Here is a 25,325-nt window from a genome sequence, read left to right on the forward strand (position 1 = left end):
ATATATGTATTTAGAAGCTACCTTTGCATGAAACAGGACAGGCAGTGCTAAGTTATAAGTTGACACAGTACATAAGTGTGTTTATTTAAATCTTTTAAACAAATCCAGGAGACAGTGTGACATCAGAATTCTGTCTTCTAAGTATTTTTACCCCATCAACAAGTAGCAGCCTGGTGCTGGAAATTTTTCCTTTTGTCCAGTTATGCACTGTCGTGGTTTAAACTCAATGGGCAGCTAAATATCACATAGCCACACATTCACTCCCCCCCGGTGGGATGGGGAGAGAGAATCGGAAGAGTAAAAGTGAGAAAACTTACAGGTTGAGTTGAAGACAGTTTAATAGGTAAAGCAAAAGCCTTGCATGCAAGCAAAACAAAACAAAGAATTCATTCACCACTTCCCATGGGCAGGCAGGTATTCAGCCATCCCCAGGAAAGCACGGCTCCATCATGTGTAATGGTTACTTCGGAAGACAAACGCCATCACTCTGAACGTCTACCCCTTCCTTCTTCCCCCAGCTTTGTATGCTGAGCATGATGTCATGTCGTATGCAATATCCCTTTTGTCAGTTGACGTCAACTGTCCCAGCTGTGTCCCCTCCCAACTCCTTGTGCACTCCCAGGTTACTCGCTGTTGGGGTGGTGTGAGGGGCAGAAAAGGCCTTGGCTCTGTGTAAGCGCTGCTCAGCAATAACAAAAACATTCCTGTTTTATCAAGACTGTTTTCATCACTAATCCAAAACATCGCCCCGTTCTAGCTACTATGAAGAAATGTAACTCTATCGCAGTCAAAACCAGTACACACACATTCTCTGGATGTGATGATCTTCCTTGTTCCCTCCTTGCAGTAAGGGCTAAGTGAATGTGAGGAGTGGTGTAATTAGTAGGTTTGATACTTTGTGTGTGAAAATATATGCTCAAAGAGGGCGAGGGAAAGCGCGGAATAGTTCCTTTGCTTATAGAAGATAAAGATTGATTTTATTCAGGACAGAAGTAGGGTAATTTGTTAGCTGTAGAAGAATAAAGGTTGGTCTAAATGTTTCTTTGTTTTCTCAATATATAAAGGTTTTAGTTTCAAGTGGACCTTGATACTAAGGATCAATGATAGGACATTAGTGCTTTTCCCCCTAAAACTGGCAATTCTCTTATAATTGAGATCCTCTTAAGTCTCCCCTGATACACTGAGTGCTAAGGTGCAAGGGATCATCCTGATCTATCTGAAATAATAACTGCAAAGTTGAAGAAAGTGGCAGCACCTGTGAGAGGGTGCATCACTGACAAAATGGAAAGGCAGATGTGATTTGATTTTTTTAAAGCAGCTGGCTGGGGAGAAAAGGTACTACATTAGTGGTATCTGAATTATAAAGGCCAAAATTTACCAGCTATGAAGGTTTTAGGACAATCTACATGAAATAAATAGCAACTGCAACTTGGTTTCAAACTGGGTAAGTATTCACATGACAGAAACCCTCTGTCATAAATTGATAGCCCTGCTGGAAGTCTAGAGGCCAAGGAACAAATTGTCACTGTTACTTCTATAAATCCAAGATTATTCTGTATGCTGTAATGTAGGTGGTGCTAGCTTTATCCAGTACTTAAGCTCCCTAGAAAATATGAAATATTTTGATTCTTTTGAGTGCTGTTATATTTCAGAATGGTTTATGTTCCAGGTGTTTATGAACTGTGATCCTTGATCAGCTTTCATCTCCCCCGCACAAGGTATTACAACCTGCAAATACCAGGCTGGAACACCCTTTAGTATTTCCAGCAATAGCATCAAATTGAGTTTGCTGTATATTGATTGCCCTCTTAATTTGAGGGCTGCAGACTGAATTGTATAGGACCATGAAGGTTGTCTTTTATGGCTTTGTGTATCATTCTTCACCACCCTATTTGGTGTGGTTTGGGTCTTGTATGCTTCATTTACTATGAAGTTGATGCTTTTACTGTAATACAGGGTGTCATCTGATTTCCATCTAGCTGTACCAGGTTAGTATTTTTCAAGAGAGCGTTTTCTTGGCTTTTTGGGCTCTGTGATGACATAAAATGACTACCAAGTTCTAGCTGTCTGCTGTTTCCAAATGAAGGAAAACATTCCTCCATTTAAAGGCATTCTGCAATTTGTATTTGAAACCTTCAAAAGTGTTAAAGCTTATACAGTATTTTAAAGAAGAAAAGAATATGTACAACATAATTCATAACTAGCTCTAGGGAGACCTTCTAGTAACCTTCCAGTACTTAAAGGGGGCCTACAGGAAAGATGGGGAGGGACTGTTTATCAGGAAGGATAGTGATAGGATGAGGGGTAATGGTTTTAAACTGAAAAGTGGTAGATTTAGGTTACATATTTAGGAAGAAATTTGCCTACTGTGAGGGTGGTGAGGCACTGGAACAGGTTGCCCAGAGAAGCTGTGGATGCCCCATCCCTGGAAGTGTTCAAGGCCGGGTTGGATGGGGCTTTGGGCAACCTGGTCTAGGGGAGGGTGTCCCTGCCCATGGCAGGGGGTTTGGAACTAGATGATCTTTAAGGTCCCTTCCAACCCAAACCATTCTATGACTCTGATAATTTGTTTCAGGGTCACCCTGAAAGAGTTTGTGGATTTTCAATAGTTTCTTTGCAAAATTAGTCAAATGTGCCATGTTGATATTTTTGCAAATAATGCCTCGCACATTCAGTAGAGAAGTGTTGTATATGAAGCAATAGTGAAAACTTAATTTACCATTGTGCTTCAAGTTTGACTTCAGAAACTGTCCTTACAGTACCTACAGTGTGTGAAGGCCTTTATCTTTGAAATAGAGTGCTAGAAAGGGATCCCAGGTAAGGGCCACTGCAAGAGCTGTTGGAATCAGCTTGTTTTATTTAAACTTACTGAGTATGAGGTCCAGTGCTCATACTGGCCTTAATACTATTTTCTGTGCACATTTTAAAAATGAATGAAGACTCACTGACACATTTATTAGTGTTCAATTTGGTTGCAGTCTGGAAGGTACTGGTGTCTACAGGATAGCAAAAATTGGTCACTGTGAGCCAGGCCTGCCATTTTTGGCTGTTGAGTAGGGGTGCTTAGCTTCTGGCAGAAGCTTTGAATATCAGATACCTCAAACCACAAAGGTCCTAAGATTCCCCATCTCATCTGTCTGTGACTGAATGCCCCAAAGAGAGGATGCTGGTGTCATGCATCTCACCCACATTCCTCTTGTCCCCATCTCCCTGTGTTCAGAATACGCATTCAGCTGATTTTCCTACAAGAATGCCAAGAGCTGAAAGTGACTACTGTACCTTTTCTCTTGATGTGAGAGACATGTTGGGTGGTAGTTGTTCAGTGTTGAAGGCCACCAAAAGAAGGCAACTTTGTTCTGTTTCAGCAGTTCTGTTTGTTTCCTTTTACACATTTATCCTAAAGAACAAAACCTATCAACTGTTTCTAGAAGGAGGGCTACAGCCATACTGAGACTTAACTGAGTTAAGTACCTTGATAGCTCATCTTCAAAAATGGAATTAGTTTGAAAGCCTTCTCGGTCTGAAAGTCTCTGCAATATTCCCTTCAGGATCAGTTCTGCATTTGTAATGAACAAAACCCCCATGTTATTCCCTTTAAAAAACAAAAACAAAAAACCCCCCAAAAAACCAAACAAAAAAACCAACCAAACAAAAAAACCCCAGTTTAATAAAAAACCCCCGCACATTAAAACCTTGCCAGTTAGGATGAAAAATACTGCCTACAGGAACTGTGGAAGTGCATGCTGTCAAATCTGACATATATGCACAAATACCTACGGGCTTATTAGCGCCTCCATAGTGATGTGCTGTCAGCAGTGTATTTCTACTGCATATGACCTTGCAATATTTACCTTTACCTAAAAGGAAAAGAGAGAGGGAGAGTTACTCAGTGAAGCTTGGGTATCTCCTGTAACCTTTATGGAGTCTCTGCCAACCACTTCATAACAGCCTGTAGCACATTCGCTCTCTGTAGGGCTCAGGTTATTGAAAAGCAATAGCGGTAAATCCTATGCGGCTGGATGTCACAAGAAATAGGAGAACTCTCTGTTTGTTCTTCATTGTTGTATTACTGCTTACATGTCTGCTGCTTCCACTAGCTTATTCCTAGGGGAGTTTATTTTCTGTCCTTAAAAGAAGGCTGTCAGACTGATTTAAGGCCAGAAGTGATGCTTTCAAAAAAACATGGGTTTACTGAACCTTGGATCATTTGACAGGTGGTCATAAGGTTTTGTTTGAAGTCAAAGAAAGCAGAATCTTGTCTGGCTTTAACTTATCCCTTGCCACAAGTTTTGGCAGCCTTGTGCTAATGCCTCCAATTAGGAAAGGAAGGCAGCATAGTCAAGCAAAGAAAACTGACCTGCAGGTGAAATGCAAAATGTAGGGAAATTACATGACTGGTGTAAAAGTAAATTAATAGGTAAGATCTTTCCTCTCTTAATAATATGGTGATTTACAGTACAGGCTTTTCAAAGAAGCTTTATTAAAACGAAGTCCTAAGCGTCTTTCCTTGTTGCTCTGTACAATACCAGTTACCTTTGTGAATTTAAAGACGAGTGGTTTCCCAAAAGTACCTTAAAATCACTCTGCTTACTTTTGACTTTCATCTATATCGTATAGCGTAAAACACTGCACCAGTTTACCATAATGCATCAGTTTGTGAAATTAGGGGCTTCTGCTAGTGCTTCACTGGCAGGTAAGTCATCTATAGTCAGAGTGAAAAGCTGAGGGGAAGGATCATTGTGTTAAGGTAAGCTGTCCTCACTCACGGGCCAGATCTCTTTGGGCTCCTAAATCACTTCTGTACCACTTGCACTTGCTATCTGATGTAGCTGTTCATTTCAAAAGTAAGGGTTTTTCACAGGGTTTTTGCTCCATATGCATAAGCAGTAGGAGGCATTTAGGGCTTAGTGCAGATAGAATCTGACAGCACTGAGATCAAAATCCACTGTGTATCTGCAGTACAGGAACGACACAAGTTTCATTTACACCACCTCACCAAAATGACTCACTTTGGTACTGATAATGGTAATGACTTTGTGATGAGGACTCCCTGAAACCATCAGCTGGAATCACTCTGTTAGGCAGAGCCAGCTTCTACACTCCTGAGTGCTGTCCTGGGCTGTATAAAATCCATGTTATGAGGCACAATCCATTTCCAATTCACCCTGCCATCCAGTCCTTGTTCTGTTATCTCTAGGCTAAAACTGGAGTGGAGAGGTAGTCTTTTAATAAGACAGTAGTTCTCTCAGTCTGCAGCCAACAGAAAGCAAATAGAATGGAATTTCTCATTTATGCTATATCTTAGGGAAGTGAAGGGAGGATGGAATAATTGTAACCAAGATAGATACACAAGTCATAACCTTCTTAGCATAACTATGCCTGTTTCTGGAAAATTAGAATGTCAGTAAGCTAAAGGTAATTTGTTCTGAATGCCAACAGAACAGAATGATAAGTCTTGACTATTTGATTTTTTTTCTCCTTAGGTAGTTTCAGTAAGACTGAAAAGTGAATGTAGTTGGTCAGAAGAGCCTTATACTACTTTGCAGATATACCTCCATCCACCTCTCCCCTAACAATAATGTATGTGACTTCCTCAATTTGATTTTGAGGCAGAAATGCTTGGTAGGGCTGTGATGACATTTCAGAGACATTTAAGTATTCTTTTGTCATGGTTCCATGAAGAAGAAAATTCCTATGATGTCTAATGGTTAGTGCTGTTTAATTGAATTTCATGTAAAAATTTCTCCATTATAGCCAGGCTTTGTGCTGTCCAAATTTCTTATTTTTTTAAGATAAACATTTATCTCTTGAGAAGTAGCATTGATTTAAAAGGCATACTTGAAGGTAGGTTTACAACATGTGAGATGATTGGCATGCCCTGTTCAGTGGGGAGATCCCCTGTGGCTGTGTTTTTTGTTTTTAGAGCAAAAGAGCTGTACAGTCTTTCATCCATAATGTTTATAGAGACCTTGAACTTCTACAATTTGTACTCATGTGAAGCCCACATTGAAGCCCCATGGGTATTTGCCTGCAAGAAGACTGGAGAGCTTGGTTGTCTGCACTGGAAAAAAGTGTCCTTATTATTCCAGTTAGTTCATTATATTCTGAGCTCAAAAGTGTGATCGGCAGTTTGCAGAATAAATAAAGAAGAAATGGCTCTTCCTCAGTAGAAATGTGATTTCTAAGTTAATCACAGTGAGAAAAGCAAAGTGAAGAGACAAGGCACAGGAATTGTGATTTGGTATTGTAGCAAAAATATTTTGAGGTTTTTTGAGAGTGCTGGCTTGATGTCCAAGCGGAGATCAGTGACCAGTGACATTCCTCGGGGGTTGGTATTGGGACTGGGTTTAACATCTTTGTTGGCGACATGGACAGTGGGATTGAGTGCACCCTCAGCAAGTTTGCCGACAACACCAAGCTGTGTGGTGTGGTCGACACACTGGAGGGAAGGGATGCCATCCAGAGGGACCTTGATAGGCTGGAGAGGTGGGCGAACTGCATGAAGTTCAATGAGGCCAAGTGTCCTACACGTGGGTCAGGGCAATCCCAAGCACAGCTACAGACTGGGTGGAGAATGGATTGAGAGCAGTCCTGAGGAGAGGAACTTGGGAGTGTTGGTTGATGAAGAGCTCAACATGAGCCAGCAATGTGCACTTGCAGCCCAGAAAGCCAACAGTGTCCTAAACCGCATCAAAAGAAGCGTGGCCAGCAAGTTGAGGGAGGTGATTCTCCCTCTCTACTTTGCTCTCATGAGTACTGCATCCAGCTCGGGGACCCCCAACATAAGAAGGGCATGGAGCTGTTGGAGCGAGTCCAGAGGAGGCCACAGAGATGATCAGATGGCTGGAGCACCTCTCCTATGAGGACAGGCTGAGAGAGTTGAGGTTGTTCAGCCTGGAGAAGAGAAGGCTCTGGGGACACCTTTTAGCAGTCTTCCAGTATCTAAAGGGGCCTACAGGAAAGATGGTGAGGGACTGTTTACAAGGGCCTGTAGTGACAGGACAAGGGTAATGGCTTTAAACTAAAGATTTAGATTAGATATAGGGAAAAAATTCTTTACTGTGAGAGTGGTGAGGCACTGGAACAGGTTGCCCAGAGGCTGTGGATGCCCCCTCCCTGGAAGTGTTCAAGGCCAGGTTGGATGAGGCTTTGGGCAACGTGGTCTAGTGGAGGGTGTCCCTGCCCATGGCAGGGGGGTGGGAACTAGGGGATCTTTAAGGTCCCTTCCAACCAAAACCATTCCGTGATTTTGATACATGTGCTCTAATGGTCACTATTGATGCGACTGAAGCTGCTCTTTGTTTCCTTGTGTGCTGTTGTCGCTGTCTGTCCATTCATAGCTCCAGCTGTTTTTTCCTCATTCTCTTGGACTCTTTGGTGCAGCAACTTTCTAAGGTATTCTCTGTAAAAACGTCTGGCCCTTCAGTAAGACTCTTGGGCCCTGTAAAAAAGAGTATTGAAAATGATCCATTGGTGTTCCTTGGTACACATTAAATGCCAAGACTGCTCCCAGGCCTTGGCATATAAGAGCATGGTTCAGGAATGGGGCAGCCAGCAATGGGAGAGCACCAAGTTAGGGACTACTCAGAGAAGCTGGATGCATTCAAATCCCTGGGACTGGGTAAACCCAAAGATGCTGTAAAAATAAGCTGAGGTCAGTGTCTAAAATCTATGAGAAATGATTGCAATTGAAGGAGGTCCTTGACAACCTGAAAAGACTAGCAGTATGTTCATTTGTACAAAGGACAAGATGGAGGACTTGGAGAACTACAGGCTGGTCCACCTCATATCAGTCCTTAGAAAGAACATGGAGCATGTCCTCTGTTCCCAAACAGTGGGATGTACTTCACTTTGACTTCTGTAAAACGTAAGGCACAATCTCCCCAGCACTCTCTTGTGGGAGCTGAGGAGGTCTGAGTGGGTGAACAGCCTGTTGGGCAACTTGAAAACTGGCAGGGCTGTTGGGCTAATAATACTTGGTGGCTTCATGCTGTCGTGGTTTAGCCCCAGCCAGCAACTAACTACAACACAGCCGCTTGCTCGCTCCTGCCCCTAGCGGGATGTGGAGAAGAATTGTAAGAAGGTAAAACTTGTGGGTTGGGATAAGGACAGTTTACTAGGGCAGCAAAGGAAGAGGAAAAGAACAGCAACAATACTTAAAATATACGAAGTGGATGATACACAATGCAATTTGCTCACCACCCAGAGCCTGATGCCCAGCCTGACCCTGAGCAGTGATTCCCCCCTCCCCTACCAGCACACACCCCCACTTACATACTGAGCATGATGTCATATGGTATTGAATATCCCTTTGGCTAGTTTGGGTCAGCCATCCTGGCTATGTCCCCTCCCAGCTTCTTGAGAAAATTAACTGTATCCCAGCCGAAAACCAGGACAATGCCCAGTGGCAACCAGCACGGATCAGAGCTGGCCCCAGAAACCAGTATTGGGCCTGGTAGTGCTCTGTATCCTCATCTGTGACCTGCGTGATTAGGCATTGGTCAAATGTCTAGATGATCCTCAACTATGAGGATAGGGGGCTTTACTGATGCACAGAATGGCAGAGATTTGCTCCAGACCTTGGTAAACTTAAGGACTGGGCTAACAGGAGCCTGGTGGAGCCATTAGAAGTGAGAAGCTCTGCCCCTGGGGCTGGTGCTGCTGGTGCAGCATCCTGGGCTGGGAAGCAGTGGTCTGAGTAGTCCTGCTGAACATGACCTGAGGATTAGAGAGGACCCAACCCATCATAAATAGGGTAGGCAGCCATCCAACCCAAAATACGGTAAGAGGAAGGCAGCCAGCACTGAAAGAAGTTACCATCCCAGCCTGCTTGGTGGTGGTGAGGCCACACCTGGGTTGCTGTATCTGGCCTCAGCTCCCCTTCCCAGGTTAAGGGGGATGTGAAGAAGCTGGCAGGGCGTCCCAGTGGGGCGTGCCTGTGTGTTCAGGGGCCCACAGCACATACCCCTGTGGAGAGGTGGAGGGAGCTGGGCTTACTTAGGCTGGAAAATGGTGTCTGAGAGGGGAGCTAGTGGTGGCCTACAACCACCCAGTGGAGTGATACAAAGACAGAAGAGCCAAATTCTTCTCAGCAGTAGCAGATGATACAAGAGGTGGTGCCAACAGTCTGCTATTTGGGAGGCTCAGGGTGAACTTTAGGGAAGACCAGGAGAGGGTGTAGTGCTGGAACAGGTTACCCAGAGAGGCTGTCAAATCTCCATGCCCAGAGGCTTTTGAGACTCAGAGGGACAAAGCTACAGCTGCCTAGTCTTTACCTAGTGTTGGTGACAGTTCTGCTTGGAGCAGGATGTTGGATGGAGACCTGTAGAGGGACATTCCAGTTAACATGGTTCAGTGATCCTGTGCTAAAACAGTGACAGCAGTGGGCAGGCCGTTTCCTTCCTTGTGCTGGAAGACCTTCCAGAGGCCAGAACCGAGGCCAGATAGCTGGAGTCCATTCTATAGAGATCTGATCTCACCAGGACACTGTAGCCTTCATCTGAACCATCCTCCTTCCTTCACCTGTGCCACTATCTTTAGAATAGAAAGGAGAATCTGTTGTATTTTATGAGCAAGGCAGATTAGGTAGAATTTAAATTAAAGAGCTAACTGCAAGAAGCAGATGAAACCAGCTCTTTCAAATGAATGTTGCCATCGTAAATAATATTATTGGCACTTGAGCAGTTCAAACTACTAATCCTATGTGATGCCTGATTTTACTGCATTAAGGAGGCAAGGCCCTCATTTTTGTGCCATCTTTTCCAATTTGAGAAGTGGATTTTTAGAGTCCTGAGGTTTAATCAGTTAATGTTTGTGCAATGTTTTGAATTTATAAAATGCTATCTAAATGTGAAGTTTAACTATGTTGTTGGAGAACACATTTTATAAGTGATCTGAAGGCCCAGGGAAAAGTCATTATGCGTAAGCTCCTGGAGTCCTCTTCTCTATCGTTGATTGCCACCTTATTTTTCAGCATGTCTGTCAACATTCAGAGAAGCTCTAACCCATTTACACACCTGGGGAAGGGTTGTTGTCCTGTCACTTCTCTGCTCCTTGTCAAGTGGTGCATGGGTGAAGCTTGCTTTTTTCCTATATATGAATGTCAAGTGGGTTTTTTGAATCAGCAGAAGGAAAACCAGCAGCCAGTGCAGTTTTCATAGGAGAGCAGAGTGTTCTCAAAAAGTTTCTGCTGTCTGCATTTCTTCCCATTCTATAACTGACATGCTAAGCCACTCTTCTCCCTTTTCATCCCTGCAATGATGACTTAGGAAAGCACAGAAAACACGAGGAAGCTTTGGAGTTAAAAGATGAGCGGAAAGGGGTCTGCCAGACAAAACTGGCATGCAGAATTGGTAGAGCAGAACTGATAACTGAGTTCCTGAAAGGCAGATTAGGGATGGAAGTGGCGTGGAGGCTAGAGATGGAGGAAGGATGGCTGAGCTTCAGGATGGGCAGGGATTTGGTGACAGATGCTTTATGCTATCAGGTTCTGGATAGGATCATTGCCTTTCTCCAGTACTTTTGGGGAGAGTTGGCCGCATAATTGTCTCCTGGTACTGTGTGCGTGGATATACACGTATGTATGTAGAGGAGAGGCTGACAAGGACAGATTAAGATGTATGAGACATTAAAATACACCATCCCTCAATATTTATGTTATCTGTGGACCAATTTCATGATTCTCCAGTGGTCTGAGTTATGGCTGTTATGCACTTAGAGGCTGCCATTATGTCAGCCTCTATGTGATGAGTTTAATCCTGGCACAGAATGAAAAAGGAGGAGGACTACACCAAATAGATTTAATTATGCGCCTTCTCTTGCAGCTTTTCTAGTTCTTCAGGGGAATAACTCACAGTACTTGCTACTTGTTTAATGTGGTCTCTGACGTTACTGAACTGTAAGTTGTTGCAATACCCATTCTGTTCCAGGCACATTTCTGTTCAGGTACTTGTGCGTCAGAGTATTGTCAGACTTCTTAATTTTTAAGCTTTTGGCCTCCTGAGTGTAATCAAATAAACACACTTGAGAGCAAAGCGGTAACTAGAGGCAGAGCATTAGGCTTCCTTTGGCACCCTCCTCTTAACTACGGCGCACACTGGGAAGTACTGAACAGGCACTCTGCCTCGCTGTTTTTATTGACAGAACCAGCTTCCTCTTAGCTTTCCCTTTAGGTAGGTCGGTCTGTCTTGCTCGTGATGACAAAATTCTCCCATCTGCTAGAACAGAGATCTCAAAAGTAACTTGCCATTTGCCTCTGTCAGCAGCAGAAGAGAAGATGCATATTGGTTAATCAGCTGTGCAAGGCTGAATTATTTAAACACTCTTTTGTCATTCTCTAGGAAAGATTTTAATTCCAGCATTGAATTTTAAGTTTTTAATTAACTAACTACTTTTTTCAGTTCAGTGCTTTTCAGCTGGGAGCAAACACTGCTGAGTCATTTAGGAATTGGGCTGTAACAGCATCTGGCTCTAGCTCCCATTACAGAAGGCAATACCTGGAGCTTTTAATTGTTTTCATCTTCTTCCTTCTGACTTTTTCCTTTTGAAAACCTGGATGTAAAATGCTTTGTGAGAAAAGCATCTTTTATTGTTGTCTATCTAAAGTAAGTAGTGTGATGGGATTCAGCTTTCCGTATTGATATGCTAGGCATTATTGGAATTTAAACTGATACATGGTAATCAAGTTTTATAATAGTATTCCTTTGGACTTCAGCTCACACGCTATGCCTGAGTTTAGGGAAGCAGCAGGGGAAACCTGCAAGAGAGCTGTGTGAAGGTCACTGCTAGGAGACTGCTCCCACTGTGTGTAACACTTCAGGGTTGCCTCTAAGAGAAGAGGTAAATTAATAAGGGAAACTTCTGGGACTGGAGTGTGAGAAAAGGGAGGACTCCTGTCTTTCCTAACTTCAAGTGGTGTTTCTATAGCATTGCTGCAGTTCCCAAGGATCACAGTGAATATTAGTTGTTTCAGGGACAAGGCTTTATATGAGTAAAGTCTTTGAATTTAAGAGAAATCGTATGGGGTAAATCAAATTTGCATGATGCCTTAGTGAGAGGCCAAAATTTGACTTTATTTTGCTTTGATTGAATATTGGCCTTCCTCTTGATATTTAGGAAAAGAAAAATACTTGAATAGGAGGTAATTTTAAAGACCGTTGACTTGCAGATCTCTGCTCTGATACCAATCTTGCCACATGCTGTTTGCAGTTGTTTAATGTCTGCCTTAACTTGTCCATTTGTGAAATATATTACATGCCCAGAAGACTTAGTATGAATTCATTAGTGTTTCTGAGTTGCTCTTGCATCGTTTAGAGAAACGTGCTCACATACCTGCTAGGTATTAGAAGTGAAATCCTGGTCCTATTTAAGCTAATAGCGAGAACTCTGAGCGACTTCAAAAGAGGTAAGATATCGTCCAATTACCATAATTAGATTGTTAAGAATTGTTCAGCTCCAAATTTTGTAATAATTCAAAGGCTGTTACCTTCATGAATTTTAAGTCAGATGCAAGTATAGCATGTTGCAAATCTTCTGGTGCTTATGCAGTCACATTGCGCTCAGCACTGGAGACTATTCACATTCTTAGTGTTCAGCACATTTCAGAGCCTTGATGAGGCAATTAGAAAATCCATATAAATAAGCCTCAGAAAAGTATAACAGTGTATTTTCTTAATGTTGTCACTCAGGTAGTGCCCAGGTCTTACATGGCTTTTACCAATTACTGAGCTCCTGCTATGAGAGTTTTGCTTGAATAGTTAATTTGGAAGTTGAGTGTAAAATGAAAGAATCCAGAGACCAGCTCTGTGGGATGTTTTCTGATACTAGTGGAAATGTTCTCTCCAGTCAGCATCTCCAAAGACCATAAAACCTGATTTAATTTTTTTTTTCCTACTGTACAGTCCCCAACAGACGTTGACTGTTAATAGTTTTTACAGCTCTAATTTAATCTGGTCGAGTATTGAACTTGTACGTGAAAGGTAATAAAATCCTTTTAGTAGGAAGATGGAGTTTATGTTCAGAATAACAATCTATCAGTTTTGCAAAGGATTGCTAAATTGCTGCTTTATCACTGTGATCAGATTAAGTCAGCCTAGCTGTGTTTTGAGCCTTGCTTTTCAAGAAAGTTAGTTAAAATAGCAAAACTATGGTCTTTGGTTATTAGGGAAGAAATCTGCTTGAACTGGCATGGGGACACTTAATTTGTATCAGGTACCTGGATGTCTGCTCTGTGTGTGTTATTGGCTTGGGTGTGTTGCTAAATATTATTTTCGAATAATGTGAACTTCACCCTTCATGAATTCTAATGCATGCCACTTTTGTAACTGATTTTTATATCCCGTTGCCCTGTTTGATGTCATGTCTTTAGGATCTTATTTGATTGTGTGATAGCAGGTATACAAGAACATCTCATGATGGAAATCCTGGACTTCAGGTGCAAGTTCAGGAGTTGCCCCCATGGGTTTGTCCCAGAAGACCTGGTTGCCATTTTCTGCAGTGAACGCTTTCCTGGAGAAACTTGTTTTCCACTGTAACTTCTCAGGCTGATGTCTTTTTGAACTGCAGCCATCTTTCCTAGGCTGCTGCCTCAGAAAGGTCAAAAGATGCAGTAGGGTGTGCTGAGCATCATGAGGTTGTTTAGCAGAAGAAACCCACCTGGCTCTTCACTGTGTTTACCCTGAGACTGACTAGGAAGGATTTAGAGTAGGATACGTTCAAAGCTATTGGGTAGTTATCAGATGACCAGCTTTCAAAGGGGCTAGCAATAGGATACTAAGTTTGCCCAGTTCCTAGGGCCAAGTGATGGCTCTGTCTTTTGAACATCTCAGGATTGCCTCAGCGTTCTCACTGGCATGAGTTTCAGATGTTTTATGCGTCCGTATCAGACAAGGATGTTTGGCCAAAGATTGCAGAAATGGTCTTCATTGCTGGTGTGGTTTTGAGTCTTACCAGTCTGTACCCCTTCATTTGAAAGCTTCTTTGGACTGGTGCTTTATTAGTAGTGTATCTGTACATGTGTAGTAGGTTAGCATCAGTTTTCTTCTTTACAAATAGCTCTGTTACCTCATTAGTTCTGAACAGCACAACTTTAAGCTGTCTTCATCATCTCAAAAGTATCTTGCTACTAGGCTGATAAGCCATCATTTCTTTTTTGTGACATGAATGTTAAAATGTTGTAAACAAGCTTCCAAAGGATCAACAGCAATTTTTTCATGCAGGATATATTAATTTGTCTTGTAATATTACTTTTATGTCAACTGCTAATTCCCTGTGCTTAAGTATAAAGATCTTTTCATGTGTGTTTGTCTGAAGTGACAGCAAGTTGCCAGAGATGTTATCAGACACAACGCATGAGGATCAGGAAAACCATTGCATTGTGACTGCAGGTATTAACGTGGGGAGAAATACGATCAGAGCTGAGTACTATTGGTAGGTTTCTCCCAGAGTTTGAGAGTGTTTGGGGGGAATGTGGAAAATAAAGTATTTGCAGTTTAGACTAGCAGTTTCTGAAACACCACAGAGCAATATTAGCTTGTAGGGTTTCAGTCCCAAAATGCAAACACAGGTGTATTTGGTGTAAAAGGCTGAATGCTGTTCCTACTGCAACCACATGGGTCTGCGTGATGATGATGATGAATGAGCTCAGGACCCAGGAAGTGCTAAGTGCCTGGGTCTGTGGCTGTATATCTAGTTACAATGTGATTATTTTAACTGCATCTCTTTAATATCAGCATTGCGCTGTGCCGCCAGAGTCCAATTTAAAACCTGTAGCGGAAGACTCTTGAAATGACTCATTGGTGAACATCTTTCTGTAAAGCAAATAGACCCTTCAGAGTCCTGAGCAGTAGAACATGACGCTGGCAGCACGTACCGTGAAGGGGCCTTTCATCTCAGCTTATATCCCTTGATATCTAAATAGCAGCAGAAGTTTGTTTGAAGCTACAGCGCTTTTTCTAGCTATTCACCCGGGAAGATCCCAAGAGCCTTATTAGAGCTGTGAGCTAATAGGAGAAAATAAATGCAAGGAAATTATAGCTGGAACCTTAGAGTCTTACAGGCCTACACAGTGATCTCAGATAGCATGTGCCACATGGATTCCCTGCCACCGGAGGGAAGTACAGGTGAACACGTAGCTTCTAATTTTGCCCGGAAAGTCCATTGGTGTGAAAGAGAATATTCTTCTGTCTCTCGGCACGGTTGGGGAATTGATCTCCATGCGATCTTTTAACTCTAAGTAGCAGTCTCTAATCTGATCCTGGAAATGGATCTTATCTTGATCCCATGGGAGGCTGCCACATGAAACAGTGGCAAGCGGTGACTGAGAGATTGTGCCTTTGAGGGAAGGGAGGAATATGACGATTTGTGCTCAAAATGTATCATTTCTCACTTCAGACACATTAATTATTCCTTTGTGGGGTTTGATGCCATTGATTTCAGTAGTGTAAGTCCTGTCGACTTTAATGAAAGAGGATTTGGGCCACTGTCAGCAGGTTGTTGTCTTTGTATATGTCTCTGTGTGTATGCAGTTGACTGACAGATATGTTGCGTATGCTTTGAAGACAGCAAATTCGTAAAATTGGGTTTGTCTGAATTGGTGTTTCAAGTTTGCTTATGTGGAAAAGACTATGTGCGATGTTAATTTACACTGTAGGTGTCAGGCCCAGTTACTATAGGAACTCACTGGTCTGCTCTGTAATAAGCAGATCTAACTTGTTAGAACAGGAATCTTCAAATTCTGCTGTGTAACAAAGCCTCTGCGCTTTCTGTGTGGTTTCATAGCAAGTTCCTCTCATTTCAACTTTGGAAACAGTTCCAATAACACTAGAGCCAAATGTGGCTCTGATCGTTCTTTCCTTAGCGCTTATGGACTAGACGAGCAGTAAGAGCAAAAAGAGAACACCATAGCAGACAGGGAAGCTTTCAAAAGCAAGAACAAAGTTACGTTTATTCTCTCCTTTTAAAACAAAATAAATTAAAATTTTTTTTTTAAAAGAAAATAATTTTTAAAAGGTAATCTCTCATAGCTCTTAGTGTTTGCCCAGGTAGGTGATCTCCCCAAAAGTACACACAAGGAGGACATTTCTGACAAGACTGTACTTGTGGTGAGGCCAACACAGCGTAATAGCCTCGTCCTTCAGAGTGATTTTCCAGGCACTGCTTCACAGCAGCGTAGTGTGAGGTGGTTCCTCCTAGCATCCTGGGAGAGTGTGCTGGGGTAGCCCCCACCATGGCAAAATTGTATTCCTTTTAGCAATATAATTTACTAGGTAGAACTGGCCATGTGATGAGTAATAAGCCACATTTGCAAAGTGTGAGCCCTGTAGATAGACAGTTGAAATATAAAAGCCAAACCAAAGGAGTTTAGTGACTATCTGACAAATTTGCTGTAGCAACTAGCCTTGTCTACTGTTAGATTTCACTGCTGTTTCAAACGTGGCCCCAAGTCATAGGAGGGACTATGCTTGGAAGCTCTCTTTATTTAGAACCACTGCAAGAAAACAGAGAACGAGAGCTGCCTTTTGTTTGTTTGTTATTTTTAAAATCCGACTCCCTGTTGCAAGGCAGTAAGATGAGCAAATGGCTCCTGCACCTGGCAAGTTCCCATCAGCAATTATTGCAACGCTTAGTGTCTTTCTGCCACTGGTAGAAGTCTCTTTGCTCCCTTTCATGTCACAGATTTCAGTGTTCTTATGGGGATGGTACAATTAAAGCCACAAGATTTAGTGCTCTAATTCTCCTTTGTTTGCAACAAAAGGGAGAGACAGGGAAGGATGATACATGTGGCTGGGTTTTTGTTTTTATTTTACTGACCAGCAAAAATACTGTGTATATATAACTGTGACAATAACAGAGTTTGTTTAAACTCATCAAACCATTCTGTTAGTAACTGGATTAAAAGCTATTATTTCACATAAAGGAATCTTGTTATTAAAAAAAAAAATAATGCTGTGACTACATTTCACTCCCCTGTTTATAAACCTTGACATCTGAGCAGGCTGTACTTTATGTATTTCTGTGTGTTTCTTTCTGTACAAATGTTTTCTAGTTTTAGATATGTCATTAATGTGATGCCAATGTCAAGAACACTGTTTTTGACAAGTATGTCAAAAATGCTACTTATGATAAATGTGTGTATGGGAGGGCAACATGGTGGTTGACAGGAATCCAGGTTCCATTTTTAGCCCTTCCATTATTATCCTGTGTGGGACCCGAGATGAATTGCCAAATCAGACTTTTTCAAAGGGGACATCTGTGAGCACAAGTGCAATTCCCTTGTTCTAACCAGCATCTGACAGTGAGATATTCAAATCTGAGCTCTTGACCCTCAGTTCAGTGCAGAGAAATGGGAACCAAAGGACAATTCACCAATTCCGTTTTAGGATGAGGTGAACTGCCACAGGACCTCAGAGTGACTGGTTTGCACCTTGTGGCCCACAGCTTAGACACCGAGGTGCAGGTGAGCAGGATCTGTTCGTGGCCCCTCCACAGGATTTCAGACACCGTGGCTCTCAGCTGAGCCATGCTCAGTGATGTGGAAGATCATTCCTCTGAAGATTCAACCTTCGTCTTTTCAAAACCAAGCTGCTGCTCCTGCTAAAATTCATGCATGCTTAAAAAGAGGTTTAAATTACAGCCCTGTTGAGCCTTAGTTTCTCTCTCTGTGAAATTAAACTGTTCATCAGATCTGCATGTTTTAAGTATTAATGGACAGGCCTTATTAATGGACCTTCAGAAAGTGAAATCTCATTGTCTTGGTCATCTGACCAGTCTTGCTAGAATCTGTGGAATATCACAATTTTTCTTGCTTCAAGGGTTGGTCCCTTTCATTTACCTCACTGCACCTTTCATTTACCAAATACGCACCCCAGTGTGCTTGCTCTGTGGACAAATTGATAAAGTGGTCAGCTGCCAAAAGGGAGTAATTTGACTTACCTGAAATGAGCAACAGGGTGATGAAAATACATTACCTCTGTCCCACTGGATAAGCCTCAAATTGTGTTGAAATAGAATTAGGCCAAGGGAGTCAATGTACTGGATAATAATGAAAAGTTTAATGTGGATTAGCTGCATATAAAATTAATACATTAGAATGAATTGCTGAAGAAATAAAATTATGTCAGGCCTTTATCCTGACTCTAATGACTTAAAAATGCTGTACTCTTCTGTTTATAGAAGAGCAAAAGTAAAGCTATTGAATTTGTGTTCTTTATTTGAGAGAAATACCTATATAAAGTATTATAAAATTTATTAAATATATATCTCAGAGCTGTCAAATCAAGACTGAACCAAGGCCATAATGTTTGGGTCTGGACCACACCTGAGAGGTTACGGAGATGGGGGTGAAGTCCAGGAAGAATAAGTACATGGAAGCAAGAATCTAAACCTAAAACTCTTTAATCACCTACCTGGGCTTAACTTTGGAAGTGTATTGGTTGATTGTGTTTTATTGTTACTCTTTGTTATTTTTCCCTGCCCTTAATATTTACAGCTTTTTCCACTTTATGCCTTTTCTTCTGGGAGTTAAATGTAAATATAATCTTTGTTTTGGACCATCCAAAGGTGAATTGAAATGTTGCCTGCCTGGGAAGACCTTAATGGGTTTAATACAAAATGGGCGAACTTCCCAAACTAGTTGGCAAAGATAATCTTTGACTGGGAGGTATGGAAGGGCTGCAGAGTGAGCTGCGGCATAAAAATTGCAATTATTCATCTGTACTCTGTGAGGCTTTTTGGTGTTTGGTTTTTTTTGTTCTTAAAGCTTTTTTGTTGCCTCATCTGTTCTAGGTTCGTTTCTGTTTCTCAATGCATCAGAGAGGCCAAACCCCATCATCCTGAGCCCTTGGCTGAGAAGCAGCAGTGACCAATGCATAGTTCAAGTGGCTGTTTATAAGTTTTACCAGCAGAGCGGAGAATATATTGCTCGTGTCCTTCCCATTGATGAAAGCAGCAGTGAAATCTTATCAGTGGAGGGTCCAGAGAAACACGGGTAAGTCTCATCCTCTCATTTGACTCACAGCTTGATTTGAGAAGAATCACGCGTTTGCGTAGCATTACAGCCACTGAATACATGCTGCACATCTACTAAGGGGAACAGGACACCACACTGAGTAGATGTTTGTCTTGCATGGGTCTAAATTATCGTAGAAGCTGGAGATTGGTGCTTATTTTACTATACAAAGCATCTGCAAACTACTGGATCTGTGTAACAGTCTCTAAATCAACATCAGCTTTATTCTCAGTGCTTGCCAGTACAGACATAGTGTGGATACTCATCCTAAGTTTAAAGCTTTTCTGTGTAATTTGCTCTGTCTGATTTCATTTTACTACTTCTTTACCCAAGTATACTATTGGGCTTAGAATGTCTACCGAGTCTTTGCAGTTTCATGTGCCTGCATACATTTTAATTTTTGTCTTGCATTTGTGGTTTTTTTAAATGCTGTCTCTTGTCAATAAAGCAGTTCAGAGCTACTGCCAGAGGAGTAAAGCTTTTGATCTTTCAGAGGTGCAACCGTTTGAAATGTTTTATCCTCTTTGTGCAATTAATCTTAATTGTTGATGATGTCTTAATTTGTCAGACTTCCTGTGCATTCCTTTAAATTTTTGTTAGCAGCAAAACAGCAGGAGTTGAACACAGTAGATATTTAAAAATGAATTGAATTTGGATATATGTGAAGCTAATGTTTACATGTTCTATATACTGATTTTTTTTTATTTTTTACTTCTGTGAAATGTGTGTTAAGAAGCATAATTTTTACTAAGCATCTCAAATGTTCTTTGTTTTGATGTGATAGATTGGAGAGTTTCTAACAGCAAGTCCTGCTGGCTTGTGCTTGTAACAAGATGTGATTATCTGAGTACTGTCTACAGCAAATTCTGTATTTTCCTGTAGCAAAAGGAGAATGTGCAATAAAAAACCCTACAGGAGATAACTTAACTCACAGAAATGGTTTGAATAGTTGTAATTCTCGTATAACACATGGCCTATAAAAGTGAGGAGGAGAGCTCGTATGTGGATCTAGATCATACTTAGTTCCAGCAACATCATCCAAATTGTAAATTACTGTTGATGTCTGGGGAAAGGTAATTAGGGGAGCCGCAGCAGCTGTCTTCTTCCTTAGCTCTTTGCAAATGCTGTGCTCTGTGTCACAGCTAACAAACACGCTTTGTGCGAAGTGCCTCCTGCATTGGCAATGCCACTGTTCCTTGGCACTTGCAGGGAATACTGCTGTGTCTAAAATGCTTTGCTGTGCTGCATGGAGGAGCTCTAGCTTGGATCTGTGGGCAGGCAGAACTTACCAGGAACACAGGCAAGCGTGAAGTGTAAGGAGCCTTGAAAGGAAGGGAAAGATCACTTTAACTACGATAACAAATGCCTACCTTTTGCCATCTGCTGGAGACAATATGGACTACTCAGCTGTCCGTTGCAGGTGGCAGATGGAGATTGTCACCACAATAAAGAGGGTCTCTACTTTTAAAGAAGGTGGCTTTGGTTATAGCTTGGCTATCCCATATGCTTGCAAGAAGTGTAGCTTGCTTGCCAGCAGCATTTGTGTGCCACATAGGGGTAGTAAGGACGTGTTTGAGACTTTCGTGGGTTTGTATGGCTGACTCCTTGGTACTCTGTGTGCTATAAAACTATGCAGTTGGAGCAACTGTCGGGTTCATTTTTTCCCCTCTGGTCTTGTCTCTTCACTGTGAGAAGTAGTAGCTCTCAGGCTCTGATATTGTGCCTGCATAAATGTCACGTAGTGATAGTTAAGTGTCTACCCACAGACTGCAGCTGCAGATGATAGGGTAGCAGTTTGCTACCATTTGCCCTGAACCACCACTCCAGAATTTATAAGTGCTCCTCTGTCCTTTGTTTGGAGTGATAATATTTGCTTATCCCAGCTCGGATAACGAACCATAAAAATCTCACTTTTGTAAAAAATCTTCTTTTCTTTAAATAGGAATAAAAAAATAGCTGATCAGAAGTCAAGAATAATTCAGTGAAGTTCTTAAATGAACTAGCAATCCTACAGGGGAAATCTGTGCTGTTTTAATACTTTATTTTGTCTTGGAAATTGCAAAGAATCGTATTGTTTTGTAATGAATTCTTTGACCATGCTATAACCAACTGATTTTTAAAATTTTATAAGAATTTTAGCTCTGGGTGCAACGTAATTGGATTCCTCAGTGATGAGCCTGTGATAGAAATAAAAACACTTTAAAGTTCTATAGGTGACACTTCTTTGGTTCTATGCTCTTTATGTATCAGTTTGCAAACAAGGTGTAAAGTGTGTGTAGTTCCCAGCGATTTGTATATGCAGTAGTGAGTCCATGCCATTGCTTAAAATCAAGCTCATAGCAGGAAGAGTATATTTTATTGAAACAAATGCACTTGAAGGGTGGTAAAGCAATAAATTAATTCCAGGGTGGATTTTCTCATATCTTGAACTATGCACAATGTCAGTATGTTCCCCTCCACACTTTTCCGCCTTTTTTTTTCTTTTTAAACTGCATAACCTGAATTACATATATTAATATCTTACAAAGTCTTCACAGTTCACCTACATTTACAAGAGAAAAAAGTAGATGCTGCCAGGTGTTACTGTTTCATTCAGGGTGAAACCAGGCAAGCAAAGGTTTTGGTTGACAGCACTTTGATCTGATTTTATGTAGAATATATGTAAAGTTATGAAATTTTACTAGTCAGGTAAAGATGGCATAGCACCCAATATTTATTTTTTACCAGGGTTCAGCCATGTTGTCTTTGTGTGCAAAATACCAGGTGTGATTTTGATGGATACTCAGCATGCGTAAATACTCAAAGGCAGAACTAGTGATGTTCTGTTTGCTCCTCTGGTCTCATTCTCTCTAGAAAAAAATAGCCTAAGCCTGTGGACTAGAATTGTACCAATTCCATAATGAGGCACAGTCATTACAGAAATTGTTATGTGGAAAACATGTATTTGTTTTATTTTCTTACTTGACATATTTCACTGCAGCTGATCTACAGTTTGTAGGAAGAAAGCTAGCTAATTTAAGATACATTACATAGCAGTAGGATAGGGCAGATGGAACAGACACCGGGAAGAATATGCCAGAAGTAATAGCTGCAAATGGTTCCTGAGTGATGAAACACCAGAGGCTGGCAAAGGGATGCTTGTTTTGTATTACACAGAAACTTTGCCAAATACAGTAATAACTTTCCTACATAATATTTGCAACAGTGCTTACTACTCAGAAGATAATTATGTCTTTGTTTATCACTTGAAAAGAATTGTATACCCTTTTTTTTTTTTAAGAGCAGAAAGATCTTACTCTGTATGTAATCTATGGGGTTTGGAACACCTTGGGTTAGACCTTCTCTAATTTAGTTCCTAAGCAATCAGTAGGACTCCTCTATGGGGAACAACCCATTACTATTATATTGTTAGAATGAGATTTGTTGCTTGATAGAGTTTCTAGATGATCTGACTTTGTGGATGTGTTTTTGATATGATTAGTCTCTTCTGGCATCTCTTGCAATTCTGTTGTGTTTTACAAGCACCTGCGAACAATACAGGGAGAGAATCAGTTCAGTGCTATCGATCCTTTGTAATGGCAAAAGAGTTGTTATAATTCCTGCCATGGAGCACAGCACTTTCTGATTTATCCCAAATGCCACTAGATGCAGGTATTGTCTTTTGCTGGTTTTCTGCTCCCATGGTGCTGTACACAATCCTTTCTTGTTGCTAGTTAATGGACTTCCTTTTTTATGTACTGGAGATAAGGAGGCAGCAAGTATGTTTATGTACCATGTTGGTTATTTACCAAGCAGAGTTACTTTCACAAATTAAATGTTGACTTCTGGGTGTTTCTCAGACTGTCACTGTGGCCACTGATTTCATTTCACCTCTTATTTTCCCATCTGTTAAATTTATAATGATAAAGCTAGTAAGATTGTAAATGTGCTTAGTAGAGTGAGGAAAACACAAGGGAAAACTTGTCAATGAGGTCAGAGTTTGTAACACAGGATTGATTTTTTATTTCTTTTGATCTGTGTATTTTAGAGAAGTTAGAGTTGGGCAAGGACAAAAATAGCATTGTTCATTTTAATTACCGTTATTATTTTACATCTCTACCTGCATTATTAATGGTAAGTTGCGGTATTATATACTATACATCAAACCAAACTTTAATAAGCCCATAGCAAATGACAGCATAACTTCAATTTGGCCTTTCATTGCAGAGCTCCCTCATCACTAGTTCCATAATCATGTTCTTGCCCCCAAAAATAATGTAACACGTGGATCTTAATATTCTTCACACAACTGAAGGTAATTGAGGCCTCCCTGAAGAGAGGCGGGGAAGATCCTCAGATCAGCTACTTTAGCAGGAATACCAGGATGTCAGCCATGTTCAGACGGAAATTCAAAAGATAAGATTTGAACTACTGGATTGAGTTAACTTCTGACATCTATCCCACATTTCCTACATGAGCTAGGCACACTGCCTGTTCCGTCGTGTTGCTGCGTTTTCTCTATAGAAAAGAGCAGGGTAGTTTCTCTTGGATGTTTTTCTCTGTCTTTTTAGATTGTAATTGCTTTATGTTAGTGAGGCTTTGTCTCTTCCTACAAATCCTTGCAACACTTTAGAGGCAAAGGGAGGTTGATGCTGTGGCACTCACAGATCAACATGATCTGTCCTGTCACCCCACGCTTAGGGGACGTGGACTGCAGAATCCCTGCATAGGATCGTTGGTACTGAACTAGCCATCTTTTGACTTACGCACACCTGTACAAACCATATAAAATGACTTTGCAAGCCACATGTGCTTTTTGAGCTGTGAGTAGGACCTCTAGACTAGTCTAGAGCCTTAACCAAACTTGAGATTCATCTGAACACTTTTGTGTAAATATGTGAAGTAAAAGATGTCTCTTAAATAAAACCTGAGATCTGAACATACATGCATGAGAAAGGAAGCCATAAAATAATACGTTGTATAGCCAGTACTTCAGTAGGTACAAGTATATTTCTGCACAGAGCACTTCCAACAGAGAAAAAGCACCTGGTTTTGAAGGTTACTACAAATCATGATAGGCTATTCCCTTTCTGGCATCTACAACTTCACTCGAGATTGATTGCATTGATAGATGTCAAGAAAAATAAATGAAGGAATCACTAGCATCTGTCACATTTGACCTTGGGGCTTGAAGTCTGAAGGTTATGTCTTGTACTAGTGTTGTTCCTTTTCTTGTTATTTTTTTCCTTGTTTTTTTTTGCCCCCACCCCTTTTCTTTCTCACAGACTAGTAGAAGGAATTTTCTTTCTTGGAACCCTTTAACTTTAAAAATACCTTTCTTAGGTTAGCGGTAATATGAATTTGCTTGGCTTTTTTTGTGGATGGGGTTTTTTTTCCCTCCTCCTTGAAAAAATGCTTTACTAAGTTCAAGCCTTTGATTTGCAAATGTCTGGGCTGTGATATAAGAATGAAGACTGAAGTGTGTGTATTTGTGGTACTTCATATGGGCACTTAAGCTCATTTTTAGGCATCAAAATATGTTTTAAAAAATTTACAGCACATTTTAGTCTCAGAGAATTATAAATCAATAGTTTAAGTAATTCAGTCTAAACTGTACATTTGAGAAATTCAGGTAATCCAGGAAAATAATCTGAGTTTATGGTTTCATTAGAAACTAAGCTCTCCCGCCTTGGTGGCCAGGCACCACTAATCCTTACTTTTAGAGAGAAAACCTCACTGGTTCTAGACAGAAAATGAGCACTTAAACTTTTTCTGTGCTGTTATCCGCTAGCCAACTTTTAGTCTCTTTCAGTCTGTCAAATTAAATGCGAAGAAAGGCAAAGGGGACAAAAAAAACCCAACAAAAAAAGACGTTGCTGTCTCTTTTCCCCCTTCCCTTTTTAAAAGATAGTGTCCTTGATACCTGTGAAGAATCAGTCCTTTTTATAGCAGATGCTTGTATTTGGAAAGAAGTTTTTCATCTCCACCCAGCAAAACCTTGGTTCTTTCAGTATCTTGAGTCTAGATCTGAAGAAAGGTTTAACTCTCTCGGTTGTGGCACCTGGAACAGTTCATTGCTAGTTTGTTTTCAGTGGATGAGGAGATTTAAATCAAAACCCTTCAGAAAGTGTAAGGTGAAACGGAGCCCTTCAAAGCTTTATGGAACAGTACGAACCTGATGCACAAATATCTGCAGATTTGTAAAGATTGTTTTCCCATTCCACTTGAGGACTAGATTATGTAGATTAAGTTGTCCCTTTAGCACTAGAGGTAGGTACGTGTCTGTATACTTCTGCTTTAAACTTCTTAGTGGTTTTGCTGCTGCTGAAGTGCTATATTA

At 41.1% G+C, this 25,325-nt stretch overlaps 1 protein-coding gene across 1 annotated transcript in view; it reads left to right on the forward strand.

Annotated features, from left to right (window-relative positions):
- The window catches only part of ALK (ALK receptor tyrosine kinase), a 321,448-nt gene that overhangs the window by 130,984 nt on the left and 165,139 nt on the right, over positions 1-25,325 (forward strand). The window contains exon 4 of the mRNA XM_075749445.1: positions 18,784-18,985. Coding sequence (XP_075605560.1) covers positions 18,784-18,985 — 202 coding nt within the window. The remainder of the gene's footprint in view (positions 1-18,783; positions 18,986-25,325) is intronic.

This window comes from Balearica regulorum, chromosome 3 (assembly GCF_011004875.1).
Source record: "Balearica regulorum gibbericeps isolate bBalReg1 chromosome 3, bBalReg1.pri, whole genome shotgun sequence".
NCBI lineage: Eukaryota > Metazoa > Chordata > Aves > Gruiformes > Gruidae > Balearica > Balearica regulorum.